Raw genomic sequence first — 27,278 nt, 5'->3', positions numbered from 1 at the left:
AATTATGAAGAATTAACTACTACAACAATTAATGATAATGACAAGAATACAATTTCTGTTAAATTAAATCCAAGAAGTTTTACTGAAAATATTATTGGACAAATGGACCAAAATTTGTTATCATTCATGACAAATATTTTACTCTCTCATCCAATTCAAAGTTTAGTAATTTTAAGAAGAGAAAAACCTGATATCAAAAAACGTATTGAAAAGTTATCAAAAACAACCAAGAAATCAATACCAAATGAGGATATTTTCACTTATTCTCCATCCAGAGCTGAAAGAGAATATTTGGAAGAAAGATTTTAATTTCTTCAAATGTAAATTCCTCCACCAACACAAATCTGTTCTGAGAATTGACTATTAGAATCGTATAAAACTGCAATTTGACCAGAAGCAATACCTCTTGCAGGTTCCTCACTATCTGCTAAAGTAATATCACAAAGAGATGAATCATTTGAATATGATACTTTACATCTAAATGGCTCTCTTTGATTATATCTAACTTTAACAAAGTATTCCTTTGAATTATCAATATTTTCTAACCAGTGACAATTTGAAATTGTAAAACTTGATTTAAGTAGACTTGGATGATTATTTCCAGGACAAACATATAAAATATTATTCTTAAAGTCTTTTTCACAAACAAACCATTTTTCTTTCATTCCTGAAAGACACATTCCTTGTCCTATCGTATAAAATGATGCTCCATCGTGTTCTCCAAGAATTGTTGTTTTATCCTCAATAGAAACTATATTTCCCTTAGAAGAGTCAATATATTTAGAAAGAAAATCTTTGAATTTTCTCTTTCCAATAAAACAAATACCAACACTATCCTTTCTTCCCCAAAGCTCGTTTGGGAATTTAAAGTGGTCTCTGGCTAAAACTCTAACCTCTTCTTTCTTTAAAAATTGCCCAAGTGGGAAAAGACTCTTCTCAAATGCTTTCTTGTTAACAAAAGAAAGAAAATAGCTTTGATCCTTAGAATGATCAATAGCACGTAATAAATGAGTATTTGATGTTTCTCCATTATCAGAATATCCCAATTGAGCGTAGTGACCAGTTGCAATATAATCTGCTCCTCCTTTCTCAATTGCATAGTTTAACATGGCATCAAATTTGATAAACTTGTTGCAAAATAAATCAGGATTTGGTGTTTGGCCTATTGAATATCCATCCAATAATTTCTCAAAAACGTCATTCCAATATTGATCAATAAATTCAACAGGATGAAATGATGATCCAACGTGCTTAATACCAAATGTTTCACAAATAACTTTTACATCATTCCAATCCTTGGTAAATGTACAATGTTCTCTAGAAGGATCCTCTTCAGAACTATCCCAATTTCTCATATGCAATGAAACAACATCAAATCCAAATTCCTTCAATAAACAAGCTGTTAAACTACTATCCACACCTCCACTCATTCCAACAACAATTCTAATTTGTCCTCTTGGTTTTTTTTCTCTTCTTTCAATTTCTTGACAATATTTCTCAAATCTATCAAGTAATTCTTTTGTTTTTTCCTCATTAGCCATTGGAATATCCTCAATAATTCTTATTGGTTCCTTTTTACATGACTCTACAAATGATATTTCCGAAGTGGAAAATTGCCTTTCATATTTTCTATTAAAATCCAATAAAAATTGTTTCTGATTGGACATTCTTTTGTGATAAGAGCCATGAATCCCTGCCTGTAACATTGCAAGGTTCTTCCTACAATTACCAGCAACACTGCCAAAGGCCTCTCTTCTCTTCACCAATAAATTTCTGAGTTGTTGACTCATTTTTGAAGGCTTTTTTTATCGTTAAAATATATGCAGCAAAGGTTGATTCCTAAGCTTTCTTTAGAAATGAGAGAGGCGAAATTAATTGCATCACCGTAAAACAATAAACTTTATAATACAACTATATGACATGATGAAAAGGTTTAAATATCATCATGATGAGAGTGTTTAATTCAATTGCTTTTTGATTGTCTTGGGTACTTTAAATTTTTTGTAAATACTTTAAAAAAAATGTCCTCTCGTTTTTTGACCAAACTCTTCTTGGGTGTTGGTGGTGTTCTCTTCACTACTCACATTGCTGCCGGTTCTCCAAAAACTGATATGACTGGTGTTGTCTCTGATTCTCCAATGTATAAAACTTTGAAGAATTGTACGTAATTTTAAAAAAATGTATTGGCGGATTATAACAATATTATTTTAGCTTGCAAGGATATTCAATGTCAAGTTGAAGAACTCAAGAAGCAAGGAAAATCATTGGATAACCAAGATGAAACTATTGAAACCATCTGTTCCAAGCAATTGGATTCTGGTGTTTGCAAGGCTCTCATGGTTGGAAACTTTGAAAAATTCAAGTCTGGTACTTTTTCTAACACTGATTTGATGGAATATGTTGCTCATCAAATTGCTAAGGAAAGAAAGGAAAATCCACATGGTCATCATGGTCACCATTAATCATTTTAATAGATTAAAAATCACGAGTTTGAATTCAGCTTCAGGGAATTTTATTGCTTTATTGTTGTCGCTCTGAATAATAAAAAATTATTATTATTCGTTTTCGACGAATTATTTAGTTACTGTCAATTAATTATTATTATTTAAACTTGTCTAATGTTTTTGTTGGAAAGTTTGTTGATATCTAGTTTTGAGTAGAAAATAATAGGCTTCTCCTGTTTGCTGGCCAGATAGTTTTCCGTTACATTTAAATTAAAAAAATGTCTTCTCAAGGTAGATCTTCATCAACAGGTAACAAAAAACAATTAACTTTGGGTGACTTTTTAAATAATGACAAAAGAAAGAGACCAGATGAGGAATCATGGATAGAAAAGACAAGAAAACAAATCCGTAACAATCCACCACCAACTCAACCAAATGACAATTCATCAACAAGATCATTTAATGATCATTCATCAAATTCAAATCCACCCTTCAAAACAAAGGCTTCTAAACAACCAAATTATGATAATCAAAATTATGCACAACCTCCTCCTTCAACTCCTCCTAGAACTAGCAATAGAAGAAAATCTACACCAGGCTGGAATAGAGATTGTGTCAAATTACCTTGTCATGAAAATAATGTTTACTTTCAAAATAATAGACAATTGTCAAAATGGTATTTGATCAAAACAGTTTTACAACAGAGAATTTCTGATGTGAATGACATCATTCAAATTATCAAAACAGTCAACTCTAGTTGGAGTTTTTCCTCTAATACTTTCAATTCTTTAGAGACATTATTTAATAATATTTATACTGCTAAGGATAAGGATCAATTTTTTAACACTACATTACCTTGTTTACAATCTTTAGCTTTGGATTTACCAAACTTGATTGACGAAATTCCACTTTTGAAGAAACAAGAGGATAGTTCAGTTACTTTGACTAGAAAACAAATTTGTTGTCTATTGATACATGCATTTTTTTGTACATTCCCAAGAAGAAATCAAACGAGTAATCCATCAGATGAATACTATTACTATCCATCTATCAATTTTATAACATTATTTAAAAAGTCTCCTCTAACAAAGAGAGTTATCAAAAAGGATCCATTCAATATTCCAGTTGATCCAAAAGACACTTTTAAATCACCAAGCTTGTCACCAGAAAATACTCCAGAAATTCCACAACAAAATGATACAAGTTCATCAATCCCTTCTTCTACTGATTTGAATTCCTCTATTGTAACTCAAACAACAAATGATTCTACTGCCATTGCATCTAGTAATCACATGGATGCAAATCTTGATGCAACAATTATCAGTTCCACAACAACAACACAAACCACCACAACATCTAATGAGGTTATAATCACCAAAACATTGTCTATTTCTGAAACAATTTCAATTGAGGATGATTTATTATTTGATGAAGATTTATTGAGTCCATCTAAATTTGAGGAAGAAGAATTTGAAGAAACAAGTTTACTCATTGAAAAACTCAAAACTGTTATCAATTACTTTAATTTAATGGCCGAATATATTTTAAATAATAACTCCATAATTGATGAAAAAGTATCTTTTGAGAGAAAAGTGCTGTTGGATGATTCGAAGGATATGGACAAGATGTTCCAGAATAGCAGCGAAAAGCTGCTTTCTAATATTGAAATCAGAGATAATGGAACAATTGAAGATAATTCACCACATACACTTGATTGTTGCCATGTCGATTTTGCAAACAAAATGCTTGGTGGAGGCGTATTAGGAAATGGTGCAGTACAAGAAGAGATTAGATTCCTTATCAATACAGAATGTATAATTGGAAGACTTTTCACAGAAGAATTAGACGATAATGAAACTTTACTGATAAGGAACACAAAACGCTTCTCAACCTATGAAGGATACTCCTATTCCTATAGATACACAGGAACCTACGATGAGAACTGTGAAAATTTCTCCACTATTAACTATCCAATCATAGCAATTGATGCCCTAAATTTTAACTCGGCCCCATTTAGAAGTCCTTTCGATCAATTTAAGGCAAAGTATATTCAGAGAGAAATCAACAAGATATATTGTGGATTTATTGGTAGTGATTGTAAAATTATATCTACTGGAAATTTAGGTAAGTGATATTTATACAAAAGTATTCCTAATTAAGTTGTTAACAAAACCAAACAATTATATATTTGGTCTTTAATCATGTACCTTAAAGGATGTGGAGCATTTAAGGGAGATTATTTTTTAAAATTCCTTTGTCAGTTCTTATGTATTTCCAAGGTTGCATCTCTAGGTATTGGAAGTGTTGCCAACAACCAACAAGAATCAATGAACAATTTCCAAATGATTTACTTTACCTACTACAATGATGAGCTTGCTAAAAAGTTAAAAGCCATGCAAAGTTTACTGATTCAATTAGAAGTTTCAATCTCTGAATTATACGCTTTAATATGCAATTATCAAACTGGGAAAAAAAATCCAGCCCACACAATTTTTGATTATCTTGTAGATGAATTGGTTGGATAATTTGAGTTTTCAAAACTTTCTGTTAAAGAAGGCAAGACATTGTAAAATACAGTTATATTGGAAAATATCCAATGAAAATTTTCATCACAAAACCATTTGAGGAATTAACAACAGTCTGGAATGATGGATTAAAAGTTAGAGACCAAATTTTCTTCATGCATCTTTTAATAAAGTCCAGAATATTATTTTAAATACAAAACGGTACAATACGTTTTAATATAGATGGTAAATTAATTCTCATGCGTTCTAATTAGAGTCCTCCTTCGTTGGTTTTCGTCAATGTCTGTTGTTTGCCGTCAGTCCCAAAAATTTACAAAATTCATATTTGGAAACATCGTCCAAAGGGCGCTTGAATATAAAGACGTTTAAGCGGCTCAAAGTTCGTTTGTTAACCCTTTATTTTCCATTCCTTACGTCAAAATAAGTAAAGCAAACAAGTCATCTCGCAAACAACGCAACTAGCTGCTTTGTTGTGGCCTAGAGTTTTCCAAAGAAGCCTCACACAAAATTCTCACAAACAAATAAAAACACAACAAAACAATAACCAACAAAGATGATGCACTCAACAGGCACCACCAACACCAACTTTGTTCGTAAAGATTTAATCAGTAGAAATAATATTTACTACCTCGTTACTGATGTTCTGAAACATGAAGAATTAGGAATGAATGATGTAATAACAAAATATAATATGAGAACCGTCATTTCAACTAATTATGCTGCTGATCCATTGTGGGCCAAACTTCAAACCTATGATCCTAGTACACATGAACCAATCCCAAGAAATACTACACCATTGGTTGATCACTCCTCTACATCGAGTTCTGTTGAATCATATTCACCTCAACCTCGACAAGAAATCCCTTCACAACCAACTACCATTTCAACAACACGTGTTGAAACCATCCCAACTTCTCACATTCCAACAACAATAACCACATCTACCACCCAACCACAACAAATTCCACCACAACCAACTACACCTACCCCAATCGTATCGATACCTTCCATTGCTAATGCCCATCTCTCTCCACAAGTATCTTCCTCCACTCCTCATATTGCCAAGAGCTTTAGAAGTCCACCACCATCAGACTACTTTGTTAATAATGCTGCTAATTTAAGTTATCTTTCCATTTCACAATATTTCAAATTACCTTTACATGAAGCATGCGTTGCTTTAAGAGTTGATGAATCATCACTGAAGAAGAGATGTAGAGAATTAGGTATTAGAAGATGGCCATATAGAAAGAGATGTAATATTACTTCTGGTAAAAATACACAAGCACAACAAGTTGAAGAATCATCAGCAAGTGGTGATCAATTATTCTCTTGTTTCCAATTGAATAAGGGTAAATCACCAGTTGCTCAAAAGATGAAGAGTGAAGAAGCTTTGGCACTTGAAGCTTTGGATAAATTGCACAATGTTAACAGATCTGCTTCCAATACTACAACAACTACTACACCTGTTCCAAGCACAACTAGTTCAACCTCAGCTCCAACAACAACAAGTACAACTGTCCAACAACAACCAACTACTCATGGAGTTGTTGCTCATCAACCTCCAAGACCAGTTCCACAACCAACAACAGGTACTGCTTATTCATATCCTCCATATCCTCCACACCCAGGTTATCCTCATATGTATCCACCACATCCAGGTTATCATTATCCATATGGTGTTCCTCCACCAACACATGATGGTTCACAACCTGTTCCATATCCAATGTATTATCCACCTCAAACTTCTGTTCCACCACCAGGTGCTTATCCACCTCAACCAACAGAATCTAAAGATGGACAACCTCAACAACCACCTTATGTTCCTCCTTACTATTATGATTACAGATATTCATATCCACAATCTGGTACTGTTCCACCTTATCCATATCCTCCTCAACCTGGTTATTCATACCCACCACATCCAGATCAAGCTACATACCCATATCCACCTCACGGATATCCAATGGCTTATCCTCCACATCAAATGGGTTATCCTCCACAACCAGTGCCACCACAACAAAAGCTTCAATCAACACCTGTTATTGTTTCAACCTCTCCTGCAGAATCTCAACCTGTTACTGGTACTCCTTGTAGAACTGTAAGTAGCTCTACAAGTACTGGTGAACAAACACCAATCACTCCTGTTGGATCTCCTCAAACTAAGATGGTTTACCAAAGGGAAACCAAAGTTCTCCATCCAGTTAGATATAAACCACCATCTCCAACAGAAACAACAGCTGAAATTGTTGCCAAGATTAAGAGAGAAAGGTTAGAAGAACAAGAAGAAGCTGCAAAGAAGGTTAGAAGAGATATTCAAATTGCTAACCCAACCTGTAGTAAGCCTGTATCATCCCAAACTGTACAAAATGGTGCTTCTATTAAAGTAGCAGAGAAATAACAAAAAAATAAAAATATATAAAAATTATTTATTCAAATCTCAATGATAATTATTATTAAATATGTCTGTGTAGTAGTTGAGCTGTAGATTAAGAATAACTCTGATATTTCTTTTAAAAACTTTAAAAAAATGCGTTTCTTAACATTTACTTCATCATTGATTATTTATTTATTAGCAGCTATTGGATGTTTATTGAGTTGGATGTATTATGTTAATGATGCTCCTTGGACAATTGATAATAATAGTAATAATGCATTATTAGGTTCTTCAAATTTATCTATGGATCAATTTTTATCATCATTAAAATCAGATTCCTTCTCCGATCCAAAACAAGCTTCACAAATTGTTAAACAATTACTTACAGCACAATATCAATTCTCTGCTCTTTGCTTTTTACTTTCAAGTGCTCTAATTTTACTGATTGTCTTTTTCGCAACAAGAAATAGAACATTAACCTTGTGGACTCATGTTGCTCTATCCGTTTGGTTGATTTTATTTGGTCTCGTTTTAAAACCATACTCTCAACAATCTCTTCATAATAAGATTTATTATTTTGCTCTCGTTGGTAATTTCATTGCTCTTGCTTTATATGCTGTACATTTGAGAAATATTAGAGCATTAAGATTGGAAAAACAAGCTGAAAAAAAGACTGAATAATAAATATATTCTTAATAATTTAAAATATTAAGCTCATAATATTGGAATTGTAAATTGAATGTGAAGTAAAAATTAATTTTCACTCACTCAACCATTTATAATTATTTAATTATCAAATAATTAAAAAAAATAACTCAACGTCTCTACTAGCAACATCCACGATGAGCCTACAAAATTCAACCAATAATCGGAATTATCAAATTGAATGCTCTTTAAATAATTTATTACAATCAGGAGTGGATATATCAAAAAAGAAACATAATGGATCTGTTCTTCATTGTCAATTTAGTAAAGGAAATGGTCAATATTGTATGAGTGCTGGTGCAGATAAGAATATTAAATTATTAAATCCATATAAATCATTTTTTGTGTTGAAGGAATATAAATCTCACGGATATGAAGTATTTGATATTGATATGTATGTAAAATATATAGGATTTCAAATATGTAAAATATATGATTTATTTCAGATCGAACGATAATAATTATTTTGTGAGTGCAAGCGCTGATAAAAATGTATTTTTATGGGATGTTTCAACAGGTGAAGTGAAGAGGAGATTTAAGGAACATAAAGGAGTATGTAATATATTTGGATTTTTATTTGGAAATTTATTCTTTATAGAAAGTGAATTGTGTAAAATATAATTTTAATAATGAAATAATCATGTCAGGATCATATGACAGAACTTTGAAAGTATGGGATGTCAGATCTGCTTCATATAAATCTGTGCAAAATTTGGGAGATTTTCAAGATAGTGTTTCGAGTATTACTAGCTCAGATTCGAGTATTATTGCTGGATGTGTTGATGGAACAGTTCATATTTATGACATTCGTATGGGTAAATTGAAAGTGGACGATTTAGGAGGAGCATCAGTTGGTCATGTTTCAATAAGTAAAAATTACAAGACCTATTGTTGCAGTTTGCTGAATTCTACAATATTAATGATTGAGATTGAAAGTGGGAATATCCTTAGGACATTAACAGGACATACTAACGAAAAGTATCAAATTAAGCATACTATTTCGAATGATGATAGATATTTGTTGAGTGGAGATGAGAATGGAAATATTTTTGAATGGAATTTAGAAAATGAGCAATCTTGCAAAATACCAAAGATTGACTCAGATTCTACACCAGTTGTCTCAATAGATTATCATCCAAAGGGTAAGTACTAAGAATTTTAATAGTAATCTTAAATAACATTTTGCAGAGAATTGTTTTATTGCTGGTTCAGTGAGTGCTAATTTGGAATTTTGGAGTTTAACTCAATAAACCTGTTAATTTGCTGCATGTAGCAACAATATACCTTTGCATTGCTTCCCTGAATCTTGTCTTGTAGTGTTTTGGTGAAATAACAGTTGGAACCTTACCCTTATTACTAATAATACCAGCAGATTTGACCCAAGTCTCAAAATGCTTATCCCACGTGTATTGTCTCACATAGTCAATAATACCAAGGATAATATCCCCATTCTCTTCATCTATACCAACTAGTAAACTATAGTCCATGACATTATGCTTGCTAAGGAATAGGGTATCATTGAATACACTAATTGTCAAAATTGACTTGAATGCTTCTCTTGTTATGAGAGGAGATCCATTACAAATAACTGTATTGACATATTATTAGAAATTAAATGAAAATTTAAAACTTACATTCGAGTAAATTCTCATCCATCAATGTGGCTCCTTCTGTTTTTTGATATCTATTTCTTGTAGAACCTTTCAAATCAAATCTCTTTGATATATTTCTATTGTAGAATAAATTATCCATAACAATCACATCTTTCTTGATTGGTTTACCCTTATTATCATGGTAACTCAATCTAAAAACTCCCAATATTTTAACTAAAACAATTGGTAATTCATGATATAAAGAACTGGCAACATATTCAAAGTAGGAATGTCCAATTTCTAAGAATGATAACAATTCAACTCGGGAAACTTCTTTTAACACAAATCTAGAATCCCAAGACATGGTAAATGAACCCTTTTTACCACCTGTTGGTGTCCACTTGACACATCTAGCAAGTGAATGAATAAATGAATCATCACCATTACAATAGGCTTTTCTTAAAGCAGAAAATTGATTAGAAAAGAAGCAAGTGCAACTGAACTTGGTCTTATTCTTAGATCTACCTGCAGATATTGGATTTGAAGCTATTGCAGTATTGGATGGTAATTCAGCACCATTAATAAGTGTTACCTTGTTACTGGAAGTTGAATTTGGTGTATCATAGAATGCTAAGTAGATAATTAATACTACTTGATGTTAAATATACTTACAAAACTTGTAGTGATTCTTATCTTTTGATTTTAAAACTAATTCAATATCAATATCATCTTTTGAAGGAAGGAATTTGTAATAATCATTTGAACTCAATGTATAGGAAATAATAGTAGATGGTTCATCATTGTAAACAATTACATTGGCATCATTAGAACCTGATGGTAAAAACATGTGAGCTGAAACATTATCAATAATATTTGGTAATTTCACTGGTTTAAGTTGTAATTGATCAAAGATTGAAGATTGTTTGTTTTGATTCTTGAATGTGAAAATATTAAATGATTTTCTTGAGGTTGAAATTGGTGAAACCAACTCTCCATCTGTATCAGCTCCTCTCGGAGAAACAATTTTAGTATCAAGTGATAAACCAGTACTAGTGGTAAAATTACCAAGACTATTACTATTAACCATACTACTACCATTTGAACTACTACTTGTACTCATTGTTTCAACATTATCTAAATTAAGTAATGGTACATTGACACCACATTCAATCTCTTCAAGTATTACTTTGATTCTATTTTCATCAACTGTTAATTGAACAGAAATCTTTGTTTCCTTCTTCTTTATACAACTACTAGTTAATGAAGATGCATTTGGAATGGATGAAGTATTATTATTGATTGAGGTTGAAGATTTACCATTGTTTTTGAGCATTCCAAACTTGGAAAACATTTCAATAATCATATCATTCCATCCCAATGAGGAAATGTAAACATTTCTAATAAAATCATTCAAAGTGTAAATATTTTCTTTGGTTTGTGAAATGGCTTCTAATGTTGTCCACAGTGAAGATTGTTGTGTTTTGATTTGTTCTCCAAGTTCAGTAACTTGAGTGATTTGTTCCTGTGTCAATACTGAATAATTACAAGAGATTTCATTTACGAGTTGATTAAAATCATTAAATAAAATCTGACAAGCATCAGTGACATTTTGAATAAGAATCAAGAATTGATTACGTTGTTGATTACTATCATAGGTAATTTGATTTCCTGGGAACACTAAATTATATACACTCACAGGTTTGTATTCAAACTTGGCAATAATATCATTATAGGCAAAATATCTAATATGATCATGATGAACTGAGTGATTACAACCTCCTGTTCTACATTTCAATGAATGATTATAAAATGTTGATTCAAGGAATTTACCAAATGAATACTTGTAGGCACTTTCGGACATTGGAATAACAGGTGTAACGTGTCTTTCACAAATTTTACAATAATTCCACATGGCAATACCTTCATCTGAGGAGGAAATTATTTCTGATGACTTTTCAATGGTTAAAGTTATTTTACCTTCATTATGAGTATAGATTCGGATAGTATTCAAATAATTTGCCAAATTGGCCTTATTAAAACATCTGAGTTCAAGAAACTTTCCTAATGGCATATCATTTTCAGTGTAATATGCAATGACAATAGTTTCTGGAGGTGAAATTGATGGATTTTCAATGTTGGAAATAACTTTTGGATCAATTTTAGGATGTTTTGTGAATAGAACAATGATGTTTTGGTGAGCATATGGTGTTAGGAGTTTTTCAAACATTGATGATTCCAATTCTGTACATTCTTCTTGATTCTTTTGTAAAATCAAATTTGATGAAATGTTCCATTTACCCAAATCCAAATCTTGAATTTTCAATGGGAATTTAACATGAGGAGAGGCAGATAATATGAATGGTTTGTTAGTTGTGTCTTCATCTTGGTTTGTATCTAATAAAGTACCACATTGATCAAAGAAGAATTCAGTTTCCAATTTGAGATTGTAAGCAACATAAATAGCAAACTTGAAAATCTTTTTAACAAGGTCCAATTCCTTTTCATTTTCTCCTCTCAAAACAATGGTACATTGAGCATCTGTTTGACTTCCACAAATAATAAACAAATTCTTATCACCAATTCTTTTAACATAGGCATGATTAACATGTTGTAGAGATGGTTCTAATTGTTGATGAGTTGCAGAGTTGTATTCATCAATTGAAGATAGAATTGGATAACCACTACATCTTGAAATTCTTTCTAAAACTCTTCTTTTAACATTAACAGCAACAGAAATTCCCTTCGCTAATAATAATTCCTTAGCATGTCTACTCACAGATTTCTCACACAATACCAAATCAGGTTTCTTTTCAGCAATTCTTTCAACTAAAAGTTTTAAGAATTCTTCCTCTTGACTTATTAAAATATCCATCGATGCAATCAATGTATCAGCTTTGTGATATTGATATGAAATTGGACAGGTTAACATTAAGAGTTTTGGATTGGTTAAATTATTTCTCATCTTTTTGTGAATAATATTCTTTGTAAAAACAACACCTCCATCAATGTATTCACTCTTCGATAAATTACTTCCCAATACTTTTTTGATTTTAACATAATTGGTAATATCCATCTTATCACCCCTTATCATATTTGGATTTACAGTGTTAACAGTTCTTAAAGCAAGACCAACAATAACTTCTTCCCATTTCTTATCAATAATTTGATTATGTTGCTCATTTTCTTTCTGAATTAATTGGAGAACAATATTCTTCAAATGTACTTGTGATGATTCTTCAATGGAATTCAAATGTTCATCAAAACCTTGTTCAAATTCTTCTCCTGAAATAATTTTGAATGGAACTGTTTCATTATCAACAGTTTGTTGAGCATTTCCATTAAACATGTCAGAATTAGCCATATTATCATCAAAAATAGTGGTAGTTGCTTGAGGATGTTGATAAATCATTTCATCCTCTGAATCTTCTGAATCTTCCTCAGCAGAATTGGCACCACCAGCACCAGCTCCACCATCCATTCCATCCATTAAATTGGAAAGACCATCCACTCGATCTCCCTCCTCATCAATTGGATCATTAAATTGTTGTGATGCATCAAAATCCTCAGCAACACTCGATGTAAACATGGATGAAAATGTTGTTCTTTGAGAATTTAGTAAATTTGAACCGGATGAAGCAACAGTCGTGTCAACAATCTTATTTGATTGATTAGGATAATCAGTTAAATTAGAATCACCACTATCTTTCTTCATTAAATTGTAACAATAAATGCAAACTCTAACTTTAGAGGATAAACCAAACTTTTTACCATCAATGAAATAATCAGAACATTTCCAACAAAATATTTGTCCACAAATTCTACAATGGTGTTTTCTCTTAAAAACACTAAATGGTGTTAAACATTCATAACAATTAGTGACACGATCATCTGGCATCCAAAATTGTTTTGAATGATTCTTCTTTTGGAGTGTATTACTGAGAAATTGTTTAAAGGTATTTTCACGTGAGGGTGTGGTAGGTGGGGTTGAATAGGAATTGAATTGTTGTTGTTGTTGATTTTGATGTAATTGTTGTTGATAATGGTAATGATGAGAAGGTGATGTCATGATGGAAGGACTCATAACACCAATACTTTGAGAATCATTTGTTGGTGAATGATAGGAATCAGCAGTACCTGATTGAAAACCAGAACCAGTTGATGATGAATTTGGAAGATTATTTGGTGTACCTGGAGATGAAGGTTGTTGTTGTTGAAGAGCATTACTTGGTGATTGTGGAGCTGATCCATTATTATTATTATCAGAGTTTACAATTTCATCTGAGCTATTGTTTTGACTTATAAATTTATACAATTCTGGATGTGATTTTGATCTGGAAAGTAAAGAATCAGTACTATTATGTCTACTTGCTTGTAAATCAACTCTGTTTTCCATTTTCAAAAGTTCCTTCTTATTAACAAGTGAAAATCCAGAATAGGAAGTATCATTTTCAGTTTCAATAACATTTGAGCTATTCTTTGTAATTGAGAATGATCTCTTCTTCTTACTAATTAAATTATCAATATGTTGAATATCAAGTGTCTTGTTTTGAAATTCTTGAGAAGAATTTAAATGTTGATTAGCATTATTATGACTAGTGGCATGTAATGTTGGTTTCTCTCTTCTTGTTAAATGTAATTGATTAACTTCAATATTTTCAGTATCAGTTATATCTTCTCTATTTAAAATCTTTTGTTTAATTTTAATATTTTCATTCAATTTCAATTTATTACCACTAACAAAAAGTGAAACTGCTTGATTGGTAGGATTTTCATAAAAGTAATAATTATCAGAGTGATCATTAGTTAAATCAGAATTTAATAAATTACTATGATGATTATTTAATAAATTAGATGATGTATTATTAGCTTGTTGATTTGTTGTTGTTGTATTATGAAAAATCTTTGAAATGAATGAAGAAATATTAATCGGTCCACTCGGAGTACTTGTTGTAAATTCAATAAATTTAGGCTTGTCATGATCAAATAAAATTGATGAAGTGGTACTATTTAAACTATCCGATCTTTTCTTTCCATTATTATTATTATTATTATTGATCGTATTATTGTTATTATTGGTCGATGGAGGGGTGAGAGTATGTTGATGATTTTTGGAATCGACAACTCCGTTCATTTTTTTAATTATTAATAACTGTTACTGTATCGAATTAATTCGGAGAGAAGATTTTTATTAGTGGGCCTAATTGATACATGAAGAAAATCCTCCTCTTTCGGATATGATTGGGTATGAATGAAAATTAATCACCACATTACAATTAAATCCTTACTGATACTGATGATAAATAGATGGTGATGGTGATGAATATAATCTCGGATCGTTGTCATTTCAGTGAGGATTTAATTGAAATCATGATTAATCAATTTACTTCTCTAATCAATTTTGAACTTGTAAAAAACAATTCTCTCATCAACATATTAAAAGGATTCTTTTTGAATGTTTGGATTAATATAAAACACTGAAAAAAATTGAAGGATTCTTGAGGTAGCCTTGATATTAATTAAACTTCTAGGTTGTCGGCCAATATTTGATATAAATCTGCTATTCATAGATAGCCACAATCTCTCGAACCTTCTCTCTCTTCAATACAATAGCACAGTCTAACCCTAAGATTCTTCCACCATTACCATTATCATCATTGTCATCATTAACAGTTCATCATCATTAATATTTTAATATCATCAATAATAATAAGAAAAATGAATCCATCATCAACAAGTAGTAGCAGTGAACAGCAGCAACAAGCAGCTATTGGTGATATGAATGATTCATTACCATTGTCATCTTCTTCATCATCAATTACAAATTTACTTTTATCAACCCTTCCGAATACAAATTCTGCTCATCATCAAAAGATGGTTAATGCATTGGCTGGAAGTATGTCAGGTGTAATATCAACCATAGTATTGGCACCTCTCGATGTAGTTAAAACACGTTTAATCATTCAAAGAATTCCTGTCAAAATACCAACTCACTATACTCACTTATCTAATCAGCATATACCAAAATATCAAAAATCGAAAGGAATTTTAGGAACAATGAAACACATGATCAAACACGAAGGAATTACAAGTTTATACAAAGGATTAGGAACAAATTTATTGGGATATGTTCCGAATTGGGCAATTTACTTTACATCATATGAACATTTTAAAGAGTCATTCGGAAAGAGTGCTTTACTTTCAAATCATGTACATTTAAATCACGTTTTTAGTTCGATGCTCAGTGGATTTATTACTTCATTCATAACATCACCTATGTGGGTTGTAAAAACTAGAATGCAAACACAAGTAGAAAAGAAATATACTGGAACTTTTCATGCCTTGAGTGAAATTTTCAAAACTGAAGGCATTAGAGGTTTATATAGAGGATTAGCTCCTTCATTATTTGGTTTAATTCACGTTGGTGTACAATTCCCAACTTATGGTATGTTTTTGTTTCATTCAATCAACAATTATCTAATGATTATATTTGAATAGAATATTTGAAAAGATTATTGAAAGATCATGATAAGAGACATAATTCAACAGTTGATATTTTAATAGCCAGTTCTGTTAGTAAGATTATAGCCAGTATGATTGCATATCCTCACGAAGTGTTGAGATCTAGATTACAAGATCATGGACATGGTAAAAATATTCAAACAGGAGCTAATTATGAACCATATAAAGGAATGAGGGATGCTATTTACAGAATTTGGCATGAAGAAGGATATAGAGGATTTTATCGTGGAATGGGAGCTAATTTAGTGAGAGTTGTACCTGCTGCAGTGTTAACTTTGGGCAGTTTCGAGTTTTGTTCACAAATGTTCCAAAAATTTGATTCCTAATTTTGTTGAACATTTATAGTTGATTGTAATTTCTGTACTATTTCTTTGAAACTGTCAATTCCTGCATCAGAATGGGCAATTAATTTAGATGCAATACTAAATACTATTTTTCTTTGCTTAATATCCTCAGTATTTCTTTGAGGTTTTTGCTTTTGCTGGAGTAATTCATCGAGAATATGCTCACTTTCAGTGATAATCTTGGAAGAGAGACCAAGCATTTTTGCAAGCTTAATACCATATCTGTCTTCACTACAGTTACCAGGTTGGATTTGATACAAGTAGTTTAATTCACCGTCTTGTGTGGTTGTTACTCTGAGATGTGAATTTTTAATATTTGGATACAAGCTCTCCAAATCACTCAATTCTGTGTAATGTGTTGCAAAGAGAGAATAGGCTCTGATTGACTAATTTAATAACTAAGAATGAAGCTGAATTTGTAAAACTTACACTCAAATGTTCTGCAATACTCCAAGCAATTGAAGTTCCCTCAATATTACTTGAACTTCTTCCTAGTTCGTCAATAATTATTAGACTTTTGTTTGTTGCATTTTGAACAATATTGGTTACCTCTTTCTAAATGATAGATAAGATTTAAAAGTTTAAAACAATTGGTAACATACCATTTCTACCATGAATGTACTGCTATTGCTCTCAATACTATCATTATTACCAATTCTGGTGAATACTCTATCACAAATTCTTAAATTGCAAAAAGCACATGGAACAAAGCTTCCAATTTGAGCTAGTATCTGAATAGTGGCTATTTGTTTAAGATATGTGCTCTTGCCGCTCATGTTGGCTCCAGTTATTATTTGAAAGTTGCATGATTCGGCCATAAAGGTATCATTAGGAACATATTGGCCTTGAAGTTGCTTCTCCATGACAGGATGTCTTCCTTGTTTGATGGCTATTGGTCCCTCGCTACAAAACTCTGGTCTCACGTAATTGTTGGATAGAGTAACTAAGGTGGCAAAGCTATAAAGCATATCTAATAATCCAATGGACTCACTCAGCTTGTAAAGTTGACTCAAATGATTTCTAATGGATTCTACAAGTCTATTCACAACCAAATCTGTCATTAGGTAGATTTCATCAATAATTTCCTTCAATCTAACATTAAGGGAGTTCAATTCTTGGGTGGAGCAGTGAGTTTGTTTTCCTTTCTTTGACTTTTGAATGAACATTTTGTGTGACTCTCCATTTTTATCTTTGAAATGTTAAGAATCAATTTAGAAATGTATAATTACCTTCAATGCTAAAATGATATCCTCTTCTTACATTGTATTTTAACTTGAGAGAGGAAATTCCTGCCTCTGATTGGCAATGCTTGTGATGTTCGTGGATTTCTTCAACAGTCTCAATGTATTTCTTTCTTCCAATATCCAACAGAGCATCAATTTCAGGAGCTACTGCAAAGATAATTTGTTGCTGTTTGTTTTTACAACTAAGAATGCTTTTCTCATTGATTATCTCGTCCATTTCTTCTTGAAGAGATTCATTTTCAGGGAATTTGAGAGCACTACAAATTGCTTGGAGGATTGGAGTATTATACTCTCTCATGCAACTTTCTAGTTTGGGGAGTTTACTCAACATCTTCCTCAAGCTAATAATATTGAGTACAAGAGTGTGGCAAGAACCTCTCGCATTCTTTCTGGTGTGAGTGAATTGAGTTAATAGATGACTCAGATCAATGGAACTAAACTCTGCAAGGAGAGCTCCAATTTCGAAAAACTCTTTCTCCTTGGACAATATCTCCTCAGTGCTGTCTAATCTGGCATTGAGAGAATTAACATCAAGCAATGGTTGAAGAATATTTGATCTAATGATTCTCTTTCCCATTGGTGTCTTAGTATTATCAATATGTGAGAGTAGTGTACAATGAGAGTTTCCATATTTGAGGCTTCTAACAATTTCAAGGGAAGAAATACTGGCAGAGTCAAGCATTAAATGTCCATCACAAGCAACATAATTAATTCGGAGACTTCTTGGTTGAAATGTTAACTCTTGAATGAATTCAACATATTGAACAACAGCAGAGAGGGAACTAACACTCAAATATTTGGCAATTGTATCGGATTTGATAGAAGCATTATCATCCATCATTAGGGTGTCTATTATTTCAACTCCCTTATTCTCATTGAAGAGTTTTCTAGCAATGAAGGTTACCTTAGCCTTTGCAGCACTATTTTGATTATCAGCATTAGATTCTAATTCTTGCTTGACGATAGAGGCTAGTTTCGAATCAAACAAAGATTTAGGAAAAAGTACTTCGGATGGTTCATACACTTTCAACATATTACAAGTGTTGATGTAGCTTGATCCTTCATTGTACTGAGTGAGGAAGATTGAATTCGTTCTCATATTGAAAACAGCAAAGCCTACATCTCTTGCCGGGTTGTCCAAAATAGCAACAATATTAACAGCTGTGGATGATGTAGCACCTTTAGCCTCTTGATTTCCTCTCCTTGGAGTACTAGTTGATGAAGAAAGAGGAGTTGTTGATGTTCTCTTTGATCGACTTGGCGTTCTCATAATTTTACCCGAGGTTGATCGACTCAAAAATGAATCTTGTGGGTTGAGTGGTTGATTGAGCATGATGATTAAGGCTATTTTTTTTTATTCAGAAAGCGGCAACACAGAATGTAGACAATCATGTAATTGACTCAAAAGCTTTGGAAGTTCTTCCCGCTTAAATTTCAAATAGGTTTTTGCTCTCTTCTCTAGGTGCGACAATTCAGTTGCATACTCTTGCATGATGGAAACATCTTCTTCGAGATCTAAGAGTTCCTTCAAGGCTTTTCTTCTTTCCTTCTCAAATTCGTATACTGGTGTCCAATTATTATCAAATTCTTCAAGAATGGATTTGATTTTATCAACCTGAAGAAGGATAGCCTCTTGTTCTTCAGTAGTGCTTGTATCATTCGTATAAACTGGTTCTTCAGTTATATTGTTATTTGTTTCTTCTACAACAGAGGAGAGATTTTCAATTCTCTCAATTCTACTGACTAATTCCTCTTGTTCTAGCAATTCACTTGAAATACTACTAGTCTCACTAGGAGAAGGAAAACTTTCAAACTTGACTCTTGATGGTGGGGCCATTGTAACAGAATTTGAATCATTAAACTTTAGACGATCAACATCTGATGGTCTTCTTGGAGAAGCTCTTCTTTTTGGATATTTTAGTTGACTTGTAGGTTCTCTATCAAATTTGTTTGAGGATGGTTCCTCTTCTTTGGTGTTTTGAATGGTCAAACTTCTGTATCCACTAAAAAGACCAGATCCTCTCTTGTGAGCATTTCTTATTGTAATATAAAGCCAATGCCTAGCAAATTTTTCAATTTTCTTCAGATCTTCAGCAGTACTTTTAAGATTTAACCTTTCAATCATGTTCATTCGTTTTGTTTTTTCCTCAAAGGAACTTTCCATTAACTGTATCATGCCTCTTCTCATTAGGAGTGCTTTTCTATTTTCCATAGCTTCAATTTCTAACTTGGATTTGGCTCTTTTGTAATAAACATAATTCTTAAAGGAACGAAGGGTTTTCTTGGCTAAATGTTTAGAGAAAGTAAACTCAGCCTTCTTGATTTTACATTTAGTATTCAATCTGTCATCCACTATTCCAAACCAATACTGAAATATGTTCTTGATTGAGTGATTCATTGTGAATTTTTCAGCTTTTTCATAGAGGCAATATTTCCTTCTCTTGTATAACATGTATGCGTAGAGTTGTTTCATTGATTTCTCTCTTTGAATTCTTTGATAGTGCATAACTGCTCTTTCATAATCAACTCTTCTTTGTGTTCTGTAATTTTGATAATCTTTCCATGATTTAAGAATTCTTTCCATCTTTTTTCTTTGTAATATCTTTCGTAGTTCCATAACTCTCTTATCTTCTTCATTTTGTTTGGCCTTTTTCTTATTTTTATGAGACTTTAGATTGGCTATTACTTTCAGTATAAGTTGCTTGTTTTTGGTTCTAATCAAATTATCAACAATCCTATTCTTTTCTGATGTTTTATCTCTCTCTAATTCAAATTTTGTCTAATTATTTCATCAGTAATAACTTCTTCAAACAACTTACCTTCCAATGTCTGAATGCCTTATACACAACTGAAAACGAATTAAAACTAATTGATTTGTTTTTTGATTCTTCTTTTTCTTGCCTAAAATTATTATACTAATCGATATTAGAAATATCATGGTGTTCAACTTACAGTTTTCAAACTTATAAAGGCTCTGCATTTGATACTGTGGTCATAAAATCGTTTAGCTTCATATTCCATATTGAGCATGAGATTTTTCCCATTTAATTTTTCTTTCCATTGAGAAAAAAACTCTTTTAAAAGAGCCTTTCTTTCCTTCTTTTGGATGATTGACTAAGCAATAAGTTATTTGAATCAATTTCCTTAATAATCAACATACCTCCAACTCCTTGAAATGGATTGAATTTGAACTGCACATTTTCCAATATCCAAAGAAATTCTTGACATTAGTATTTCTGTAATAAGTAAATGAGGTTTGCTCTCTGATTTGTTTTTGTTTTCTACTTTGCCAAAAATCTTGCAAAGCTTTAAAGTATTCTTGAATGTGACGATCTTTGAAGAAATTATCAGCTTTCATATTATTCTGTTCAATTGTTTTTCTTTTGAGCTCTTTGGCTCTATAGTACAGGGCAAGTGATTTCAGTGATTTTGATTTCAGATTATTATTGAAAAACTCCAGTGCCAAACATTCCTTGTTGTAATTTTCTTCTCCTATATACATTTTAATACTTCTTATTGTTTTAATGAATAGTTGATGTTGCCAGAAATGATCAGCTGCTGTGTCCTTATCCTGCATTATTTTAACTATCATATGTTAGTCCTTATTATTGTAATTGAAATATACTAACCTTCCTTAATTTTTCTTAGTGAGCCCTTAATGATTCTTCTATTTGCAAAAGTATCAGCTATATCAATAATTTCTCTTCTTTCTTTTCTTTGCAGAACAAATAATTTAAGAGATTTCAACACTTTGTGTTCCAATTTTCGTTTCAAAAAACTGTAAGCTCTATCTGTGTAGAGTTCTTCTCTTTCTCTCGATATTTCCAATTGAGTCAACCATTGATTGAAATAGGTTTGCATCAAAGTGAACTTTTGTCTTGTTTGTACAATAAATTCTTTTTTCCATAAATTATCTCTTTCCTCTTTTCTTCTTTTCCAATGTTGAAATGTTTTGAATATTAAAACGATATTCCTCTTATTTTTGGCCTTAATTTCATCCAATCCTTTTCTTGCAAACCATTTCCAATGATCAACTACTTTTCTTGCAAGATATTCATTCCTCGATTTGTTTTTTCTCCTTTCTAATGCAGCTTGTTTTTTCCTTGACCACTCATCCGAAAAGCTTTCTTGTTTTTCAGGTTGTATTGTTGGTTGAAATGGGAAATCGCCCAGTTTTCTATATTGTTTAGTGAGGGCACTTATTGAATCAGTCAACTTTGTTGGTGGTTTGATTACTACTTTTTGTTCTGTTGATGGAATATTTACAGGGGTTTGTATTATTGGTGATCTAATTTTCATTACTGAATCGCCATTGATATTAACTCGTTGTTGATGAAATATATTTCTTCCAAAAGAAGGGATCACAGATACTGTTTGAATATCTTCTTCCTCTTCATCCAAAGTTTCCGGTTCCTCATCATCCAAATTGTGATATCTAATAAGAGGTTCATTAGAAGAACTTCTATTATCAGGTATTTTAGAATTTTTAGATGTTGTATGAACGTTGTGTGCTGATTGTTGTCGAAGTCTATTATTGTTTGTCTGATGATTATTGTTTGATGTGGTTTTCCTAGTTGAATTTGTTGGTGGTTGTGGTGTTCGGGATGATGTCGATGGTCGTGATGATGAAGAGACAGCTTGTCGTTGAGGTAAATTACTCTGTGTAACTCTTCTCTGTTGTTGATTATTATTGACCCCAACAATAGCCAATGGTTTTGTTGTTGGTTGTTTGAGCATTTTTTAAGGCTAAATTTAAATTGTATTTTGAAGAGCGCCAAGTTTAGTGTGATAAAATACAACAACAGAATTAATATTCTAATACTGATAAACTTGTTCTATCTAATACTTAAGGATATCTTCACAGTAACAAAATGATTTCTAAGATTTAAAAATTCTTTTAAATAATAGAAAAGTTTCCCGCCAAATTCACAGCATTTCGCGCCAAGAAGAAAAATAATCACAAAAAAAAATATTCAAAAACGATCACTGATAAAGTGTATCACCCTAAGAATTAGTCGATTTCATCAAAAGGCTTTAACATCATCACCAGCCTAAATAATTAACATTACTAGATCGACGAACAAACAACAATTAATTTATTTATTAAACAATGAGCCAAACAACAAGTCAATCACAATCTAACGATTCAACTAATCACGGCAAAATCGTAAGAATTGAAGCAGAAAACTTTAAATCATACAAAGGAAGACAAATCATTGGTCCTTTTGATGACTTTACTTGTGTGATTGGTCCAAATGGTAGTGGTAAAAGTAACTTGATGGATGCCATCAGTTTCGTTATGGGTCTCAGAGCAACATATTTGCGTTCTTCACATTTAAAACAATTGATTTTCAATGGTGACGGTCTTGCTACACAACAAAATAGAACAGCCTATGTTAAATTGGTTTTTAAAACTTCTCCAGAGGATGAAGAAGAGGAAGGAGCCGAAGTAGAATTCACAAGAACTATTTCATCACAAGGTCAAACAGAATATAAAATTAATAAGAAGGTTGTGCAAGCAGCAGACTATGAAAAGAAATTGAAGAGCTTTGGTATTTTAACAAAGGCTAGAAACTTTTTAGTTTTTCAAGGTGATGTAGAAAATGTTGCTTCTAAATCACCACAAGAATTAACTAAATTATTTGAACAAATTTCTGGATCTGAAGAATATAAGAAAGAATATGATCGCCTAAAAGAAGAATATGAACAATCAAATAACAAGTTGATTACAAATTTCCAAAAGAAGAAGGGTATTAGTACAGAAAAGACTCAATTTAAAAATCAAAAGAAAGATGCTGACAGATTTGATGATGCAACAGCTGAACATACAGAACTCCAAGCAAACTTTGTTTTGTGGAAATTGTATCATATTGAAAAGGATATTCGTAAATATAAATCTGAATTGACCCGTCTCAACAAGGAAAAGAGTCACTTATCATCAAAGCAAGACACAACCAACGAAGAAATCAATGAAAAGAAAAAGGAAATGGCTAAATTGAAAAAACAAAACCTGTTGGCTACAAGCAAAGTTAAAGGACAAAAGGATGATGTCACAAAGAAGAGAGAATCTTTGGCATCATTGAAAGTTGAAATTAACCATTTGGAGAATAGTCTTAAAAATCGTTCCAAGTCAATGGATAAAAAGAAGAATCAATTAGACAAACATACTAAAGATGTTGAAAAATTGGAAGATGAAATTAAGCAGCTAGAACAAGAAAGAGATGAAATGGAAGCCAAGTTAAAAGAAGAAAGTTCCGAAGAAATTAAAATTTCTGGTGCTGATCTTGAGGAATATAACAAACGTAAAGTTCAAGCTAGTGAAGAAACTGTGAGTTTGAGACAAGAACTTTCAACACTCACTGGTGAAAAGAATACTCTCTTTGAATCTCAAAAAACTGTACTTCAAAAAGTTGAACAATTCGAAGAAAGAAAAAAGCAACTTGATGATCAAAAGAAGACCAACCAAAAGAGACTTGAAAAGTTGGAAGAATCTTTGCAAGCTTTAGAAACTGAATTAGATGAGAAGAATAGAAAGAAGGATGAACTCACCAAGTCAACTACTGAAAAGGCTAGAAAAAAGCAAAAATCCGAAGACGAATTACATCAAATTAGAGATAAGTTGAAAGAAGCTAGAGTTGAAAAGAGAGACAGTGAAAGAGAATTAAGATTCAAGGAAGCACTCGAAGGTATGAAACGTTTATTCCCAGGTGTTCTAGGTAAAGTTGGTGATTTATTCACAATCACCCGTGAAAAGTACAATGTTGCTGTTAATGTTGCACTTGGTAAACATTTGAATTCGATTGTTTGTGAAACTGAAAAGACAGCTTTAGAATGTATCAAGTATTTGAAAGAACAAAGACTTGGAAGTTGTACTTTCATTCCAATTGATTCTGTCAAAGCTAAGAAGGTCAATGAAAAGTTGAGAAAGATTCCAAACTCTAGTGCTAAACTTGTTACTGATGTTATCACATATGAAGATAAGGTTGATAAGATATTTAAGTATGCTCTTGGCAACACTATCGTTTGTGATACATATGATGAAGCAACATCAATTTGTTTTGATGATGATGCAGGTTTAGGTTTCAAAGTTAAAGGTGTTACCGTTGATGGTACTGTTATTAGCAAATCAGGTATGGTTACAGGTGGTTTGGCTGATGTCAGAACAAGAACTTCCAGATTTAAGGAAAGTGATATTGAAAAGCTTAAGAATGACAGAGATAAGCTTGTTTCAGATGTTCAAAATCTTACAAGAGAAGAAGCCTCTGATAGTGCTACTTTGTCAAGACTTGAAATTGAAATCAAACAACTTGAAGGTAAACTTGTTGTCAGAACTGATGTCGACTTTACAAAGAAGAAGATTGCTGATGTTGATTCTGAATTGAGAGATATTGAAAAGGAAATCAAGGCCGAAGAACCAACAATTAACACTTTAAGCACTAAGATTTCATCACTTGATAGCAGAATTGAAAAGATTGAAGGTGAAATTGCTGAAATTGAAGAAGGTATCTTTGCTGATTTATCTAAGAAGCTTGGTGTTAAGAATATTAGAGATTATGAAAATAAGAAGAAGAAGGCTGAAGAACATGCTGATAAGGAAAGATCTAGATTCGAAACTATGATTTCAAGACTTACCAATCAACTAGAATTGATCAAGAAGAGAGATATTACAACATCACTCGATAGATTAGAAAAGGATGTTGAAAAGGAAGAAAAGACCTTGAGTGAAAAGAAGGATAAGTGCAAGAAACTTGAAACTGAATTAATTTCTATCGAGAAAGACTTTAAGAAAGCACTTGAAGAAATGAAATCGTCACAATCTTCAGTAGATGACAAGACAACTGAAATGAATGAATTGAAGAAGATTTTACAATCTGTTTATGATGAACTCATCAAGTTGGCTAAACAAATCACAGCTAAGGAAAATCAAATTGAACAACTCAGAAATAGGAGACAAGAAATGTTCATGAAATGTAAATTAGAAGAAATTGAATTGCCATCCATCAAGGGTAAACTAAGTTCAACTCAAGAGTCTGAAGAGGAATCTGAAGAAGAATCCGAAGAAGAAGACGGAAAGAAGAGAAAGCAAAGTAAATCTGCAGGTAAATCTAAAAAGAAGAGAAAATACTCAGAAGGAGAAGAAGTTCAAGGAGAACTCAGATTCAGTGAGTCTTTCCCAATTTCTCAAACACAAGAAGAAACATCATCCCTCTCTCAAGAATTTGTCACTCTCGATTTCTCTAGCATTGAAAAGGAAAAGAGAAATCTCAAAGATATCAAGGAATATGAAGCCATTGAAAAGGACTTTGAAAACAAATTGCTTGAACTTCAAGAAGAAATTGAAAGATTAGCTCCAACTACAGCCATTGTTGGTAAATATGATGCCATTTCTAAGAAATACAAAGATACCCTCGAAGAATATAAGCAAACTAGACAAGATACAACTAAGATTAAGAAAGATTTTGAAGAAGTCAAGAAGAAGAGAAAGGAAGCCTTCATGAAAGCTTATGATAGAATTTCTCAATCCATTGATAGTATTTACAAAGACTTGACAAAATCTGACAAGACACCTGGTGGTACAGCCTATTTGTTATTGGAAGATACTGATGAGCCATACTTGCACGGAATTAAGTTTAATGCCATGCCACCTCTTAAACGTTACAGAGATATGGCACAATTGAGTGGTGGTGAAAAGACTGTTGCTGCTCTTGCTTTACTTTTCTCTGTTCACAAATATAATCCATCTCCATTCTACATTCTTGATGAAGTTGATGCTGCTCTCGACAATGTTAACGTTAATAAGGTTGCCAATTATATCAAACGTTCTGTGAATGGTCTAACTGATTTGAAGTGTCAATTTATTATCATTTCATTGAAAGAAAACTTTTACACTGATGCCAAGTCTTTGGTTGGTATTATGAGAGATATTAGTACCAAGTCCTCAAAGACTTTAACAATAGATTTGTCTCAATATGATGAACAACAAGATGAACCAGAAGTAGAAGAATAATTATTTGTAAAATTACTATTCAAAAACTTAAAAATTTTTATTATGCAAGTCAATTCGAAATTTTACTCGAACTTCAAAAAAGTTTGGCGCCAATAAATTAAAAAATATGAAAAGATCAGCAGTCTACATTATCAGTAGTGATGAAGAAAGTAGTGATGATGAAGCAATTCAATTAGTATCCTATAAAAAATCAAAACCATCATCCGATAAAAAACAACAACAATCAAATTCCTCTTCTATTACATCTTCATCCAAATCATCAACCAAACAATCAACCAATACCACATCAAATAGTAACAATATTTCAAATAATTCATCATCAAGTAAATCATTAAAATATAATGGAAATGAAATTTATTTTAACAAACTAGTTAATGATTCTAATAATTCTAGAAATTTAATTACTCTAAAAGAAATATTAAATATTGAAAAGGCTAAAAGTTTATTTTTATCAAGTTATTGTTTAGATTTTGATTTTTTAAAAACAATCATTCCATTTACTAAATTTGAATTACCAATTACTA

General features: G+C 31.9%; 11 protein-coding genes across 11 annotated transcripts; 7 read left to right on the top strand and 4 right to left on the bottom strand.

Annotated features, from left to right (window-relative positions):
* Positions 1-314: 314 nt before the first annotated feature.
* Positions 315-1,541, bottom strand: NAEGRDRAFT_29927 (uncharacterized protein; the record flags this gene model as incomplete). Its single annotated transcript, XM_002682244.1, has 1 exon — positions 315-1,541. The coding sequence occupies one exon, from the start codon at positions 1,539-1,541 to the stop codon at positions 315-317; it is 1,227 nt and encodes a 408-aa protein (XP_002682290.1).
* Positions 1,542-2,021: 480 nt separating this feature from the next.
* NAEGRDRAFT_62345 (uncharacterized protein) lies at positions 2,022-2,462 on the top strand (the record flags this gene model as incomplete). Its single annotated transcript, XM_002682447.1, has 2 exons — positions 2,022-2,160; positions 2,212-2,462. The coding sequence occupies 2 exons, from the start codon at positions 2,022-2,024 to the stop codon at positions 2,460-2,462; spliced, it is 390 nt and encodes a 129-aa protein (XP_002682493.1).
* A 260-nt stretch (positions 2,463-2,722) lies between these two features.
* On the top strand, positions 2,723-4,576 carry NAEGRDRAFT_62344 (uncharacterized protein; the record flags this gene model as incomplete). Its single annotated transcript, XM_002682446.1, has 1 exon — positions 2,723-4,576. The coding sequence occupies one exon, from the start codon at positions 2,723-2,725 to the stop codon at positions 4,574-4,576; it is 1,854 nt and encodes a 617-aa protein (XP_002682492.1).
* Positions 4,577-5,495: 919 nt separating this feature from the next.
* On the top strand, positions 5,496-7,401 carry NAEGRDRAFT_78055 (uncharacterized protein). Its single transcript, XM_002682445.1, has one exon. It carries the CDS (start codon positions 5,523-5,525, stop codon positions 7,365-7,367), a length of 1,845 nt encoding a protein of 614 aa, XP_002682491.1. The 5' UTR covers positions 5,496-5,522; the 3' UTR covers positions 7,368-7,401.
* Positions 7,402-7,496: 95 nt separating this feature from the next.
* Positions 7,497-8,024, top strand: NAEGRDRAFT_62342 (uncharacterized protein; the record flags this gene model as incomplete). The annotated part of the gene is made up of 1 exon (XM_002682444.1): positions 7,497-8,024. The coding sequence occupies one exon, from the start codon at positions 7,497-7,499 to the stop codon at positions 8,022-8,024; it is 528 nt and encodes a 175-aa protein (XP_002682490.1).
* A 161-nt stretch (positions 8,025-8,185) lies between these two features.
* NAEGRDRAFT_30081 (uncharacterized protein) lies at positions 8,186-9,201 on the top strand (the record flags this gene model as incomplete). The annotated part of the gene is made up of 3 exons (XM_002682443.1): positions 8,186-8,442; positions 8,495-8,600; positions 8,647-9,201. 3 exons carry the CDS (start codon positions 8,186-8,188, stop codon positions 9,199-9,201), a joined length of 918 nt encoding a protein of 305 aa, XP_002682489.1.
* Positions 9,202-9,228: 27 nt separating this feature from the next.
* On the bottom strand, positions 9,229-14,771 carry NAEGRDRAFT_78054 (FYVE finger-containing phosphoinositide kinase; the record flags this gene model as incomplete). Its single annotated transcript, XM_002682243.1, has 3 exons — positions 9,229-9,636; positions 9,683-10,270; positions 10,313-14,771. The coding sequence occupies 3 exons, from the start codon at positions 14,769-14,771 to the stop codon at positions 9,287-9,289; spliced, it is 5,397 nt and encodes a 1,798-aa protein (XP_002682289.1). The 3' UTR covers positions 9,229-9,286.
* Positions 14,772-15,511: 740 nt separating this feature from the next.
* Positions 15,512-16,485, top strand: NAEGRDRAFT_30038 (uncharacterized protein; the record flags this gene model as incomplete). Its single annotated transcript, XM_002682442.1, has 3 exons — positions 15,512-15,613; positions 15,653-16,082; positions 16,136-16,485. 3 exons carry the CDS (start codon positions 15,512-15,514, stop codon positions 16,483-16,485), a joined length of 882 nt encoding a protein of 293 aa, XP_002682488.1.
* Positions 16,486-16,634: 149 nt separating this feature from the next.
* NAEGRDRAFT_251 (uncharacterized protein) lies at positions 16,635-18,930 on the bottom strand (the record flags this gene model as incomplete). Its single annotated transcript, XM_002682242.1, has 4 exons — positions 16,635-16,889; positions 16,933-17,058; positions 17,106-17,692; positions 17,733-18,930. Coding segments are annotated over 4 exons (2,166 nt in total), but the record flags the coding sequence as incomplete, so codon positions are not given.
* Positions 18,931-21,371: 2,441 nt separating this feature from the next.
* NAEGRDRAFT_78053 (retrotransposon gag/pol polyprotein) lies at positions 21,372-22,484 on the bottom strand (the record flags this gene model as incomplete). The annotated part of the gene is made up of 1 exon (XM_002682241.1): positions 21,372-22,484. One exon carries the CDS (start codon positions 22,482-22,484, stop codon positions 21,372-21,374), a length of 1,113 nt encoding a protein of 370 aa, XP_002682287.1.
* Positions 22,485-22,905: 421 nt separating this feature from the next.
* On the top strand, positions 22,906-26,724 carry NAEGRDRAFT_89 (structural maintenance of chromosome 1; the record flags this gene model as incomplete). Its single annotated transcript, XM_002682441.1, has 2 exons — positions 22,906-25,762; positions 25,940-26,724. Coding segments are annotated over 2 exons (3,642 nt in total), but the record flags the coding sequence as incomplete, so codon positions are not given.
* Positions 26,725-27,278: the final 554 nt, after the last annotated feature.

This window comes from Naegleria gruberi, assembly GCF_000004985.1.
Source record: "Naegleria gruberi genomic scaffold NAEGRscaffold_3, whole genome shotgun sequence".
Lineage (NCBI taxonomy): Eukaryota > Heterolobosea > Eutetramitea > Acrasida > Naegleriidae > Naegleria > Naegleria gruberi.
Note: the sequence above shows the minus strand (reverse complement) of the source record. Positions and strands in the feature narration are given on the sequence as shown.

Coding starts and splice junctions, on each gene's coding strand:
- NAEGRDRAFT_78055 (XM_002682445.1), top strand. CDS start 5,523: ATGATGCACTCAACAGGCACCACCAACACCAACTTTGTTCGTAAAGAT.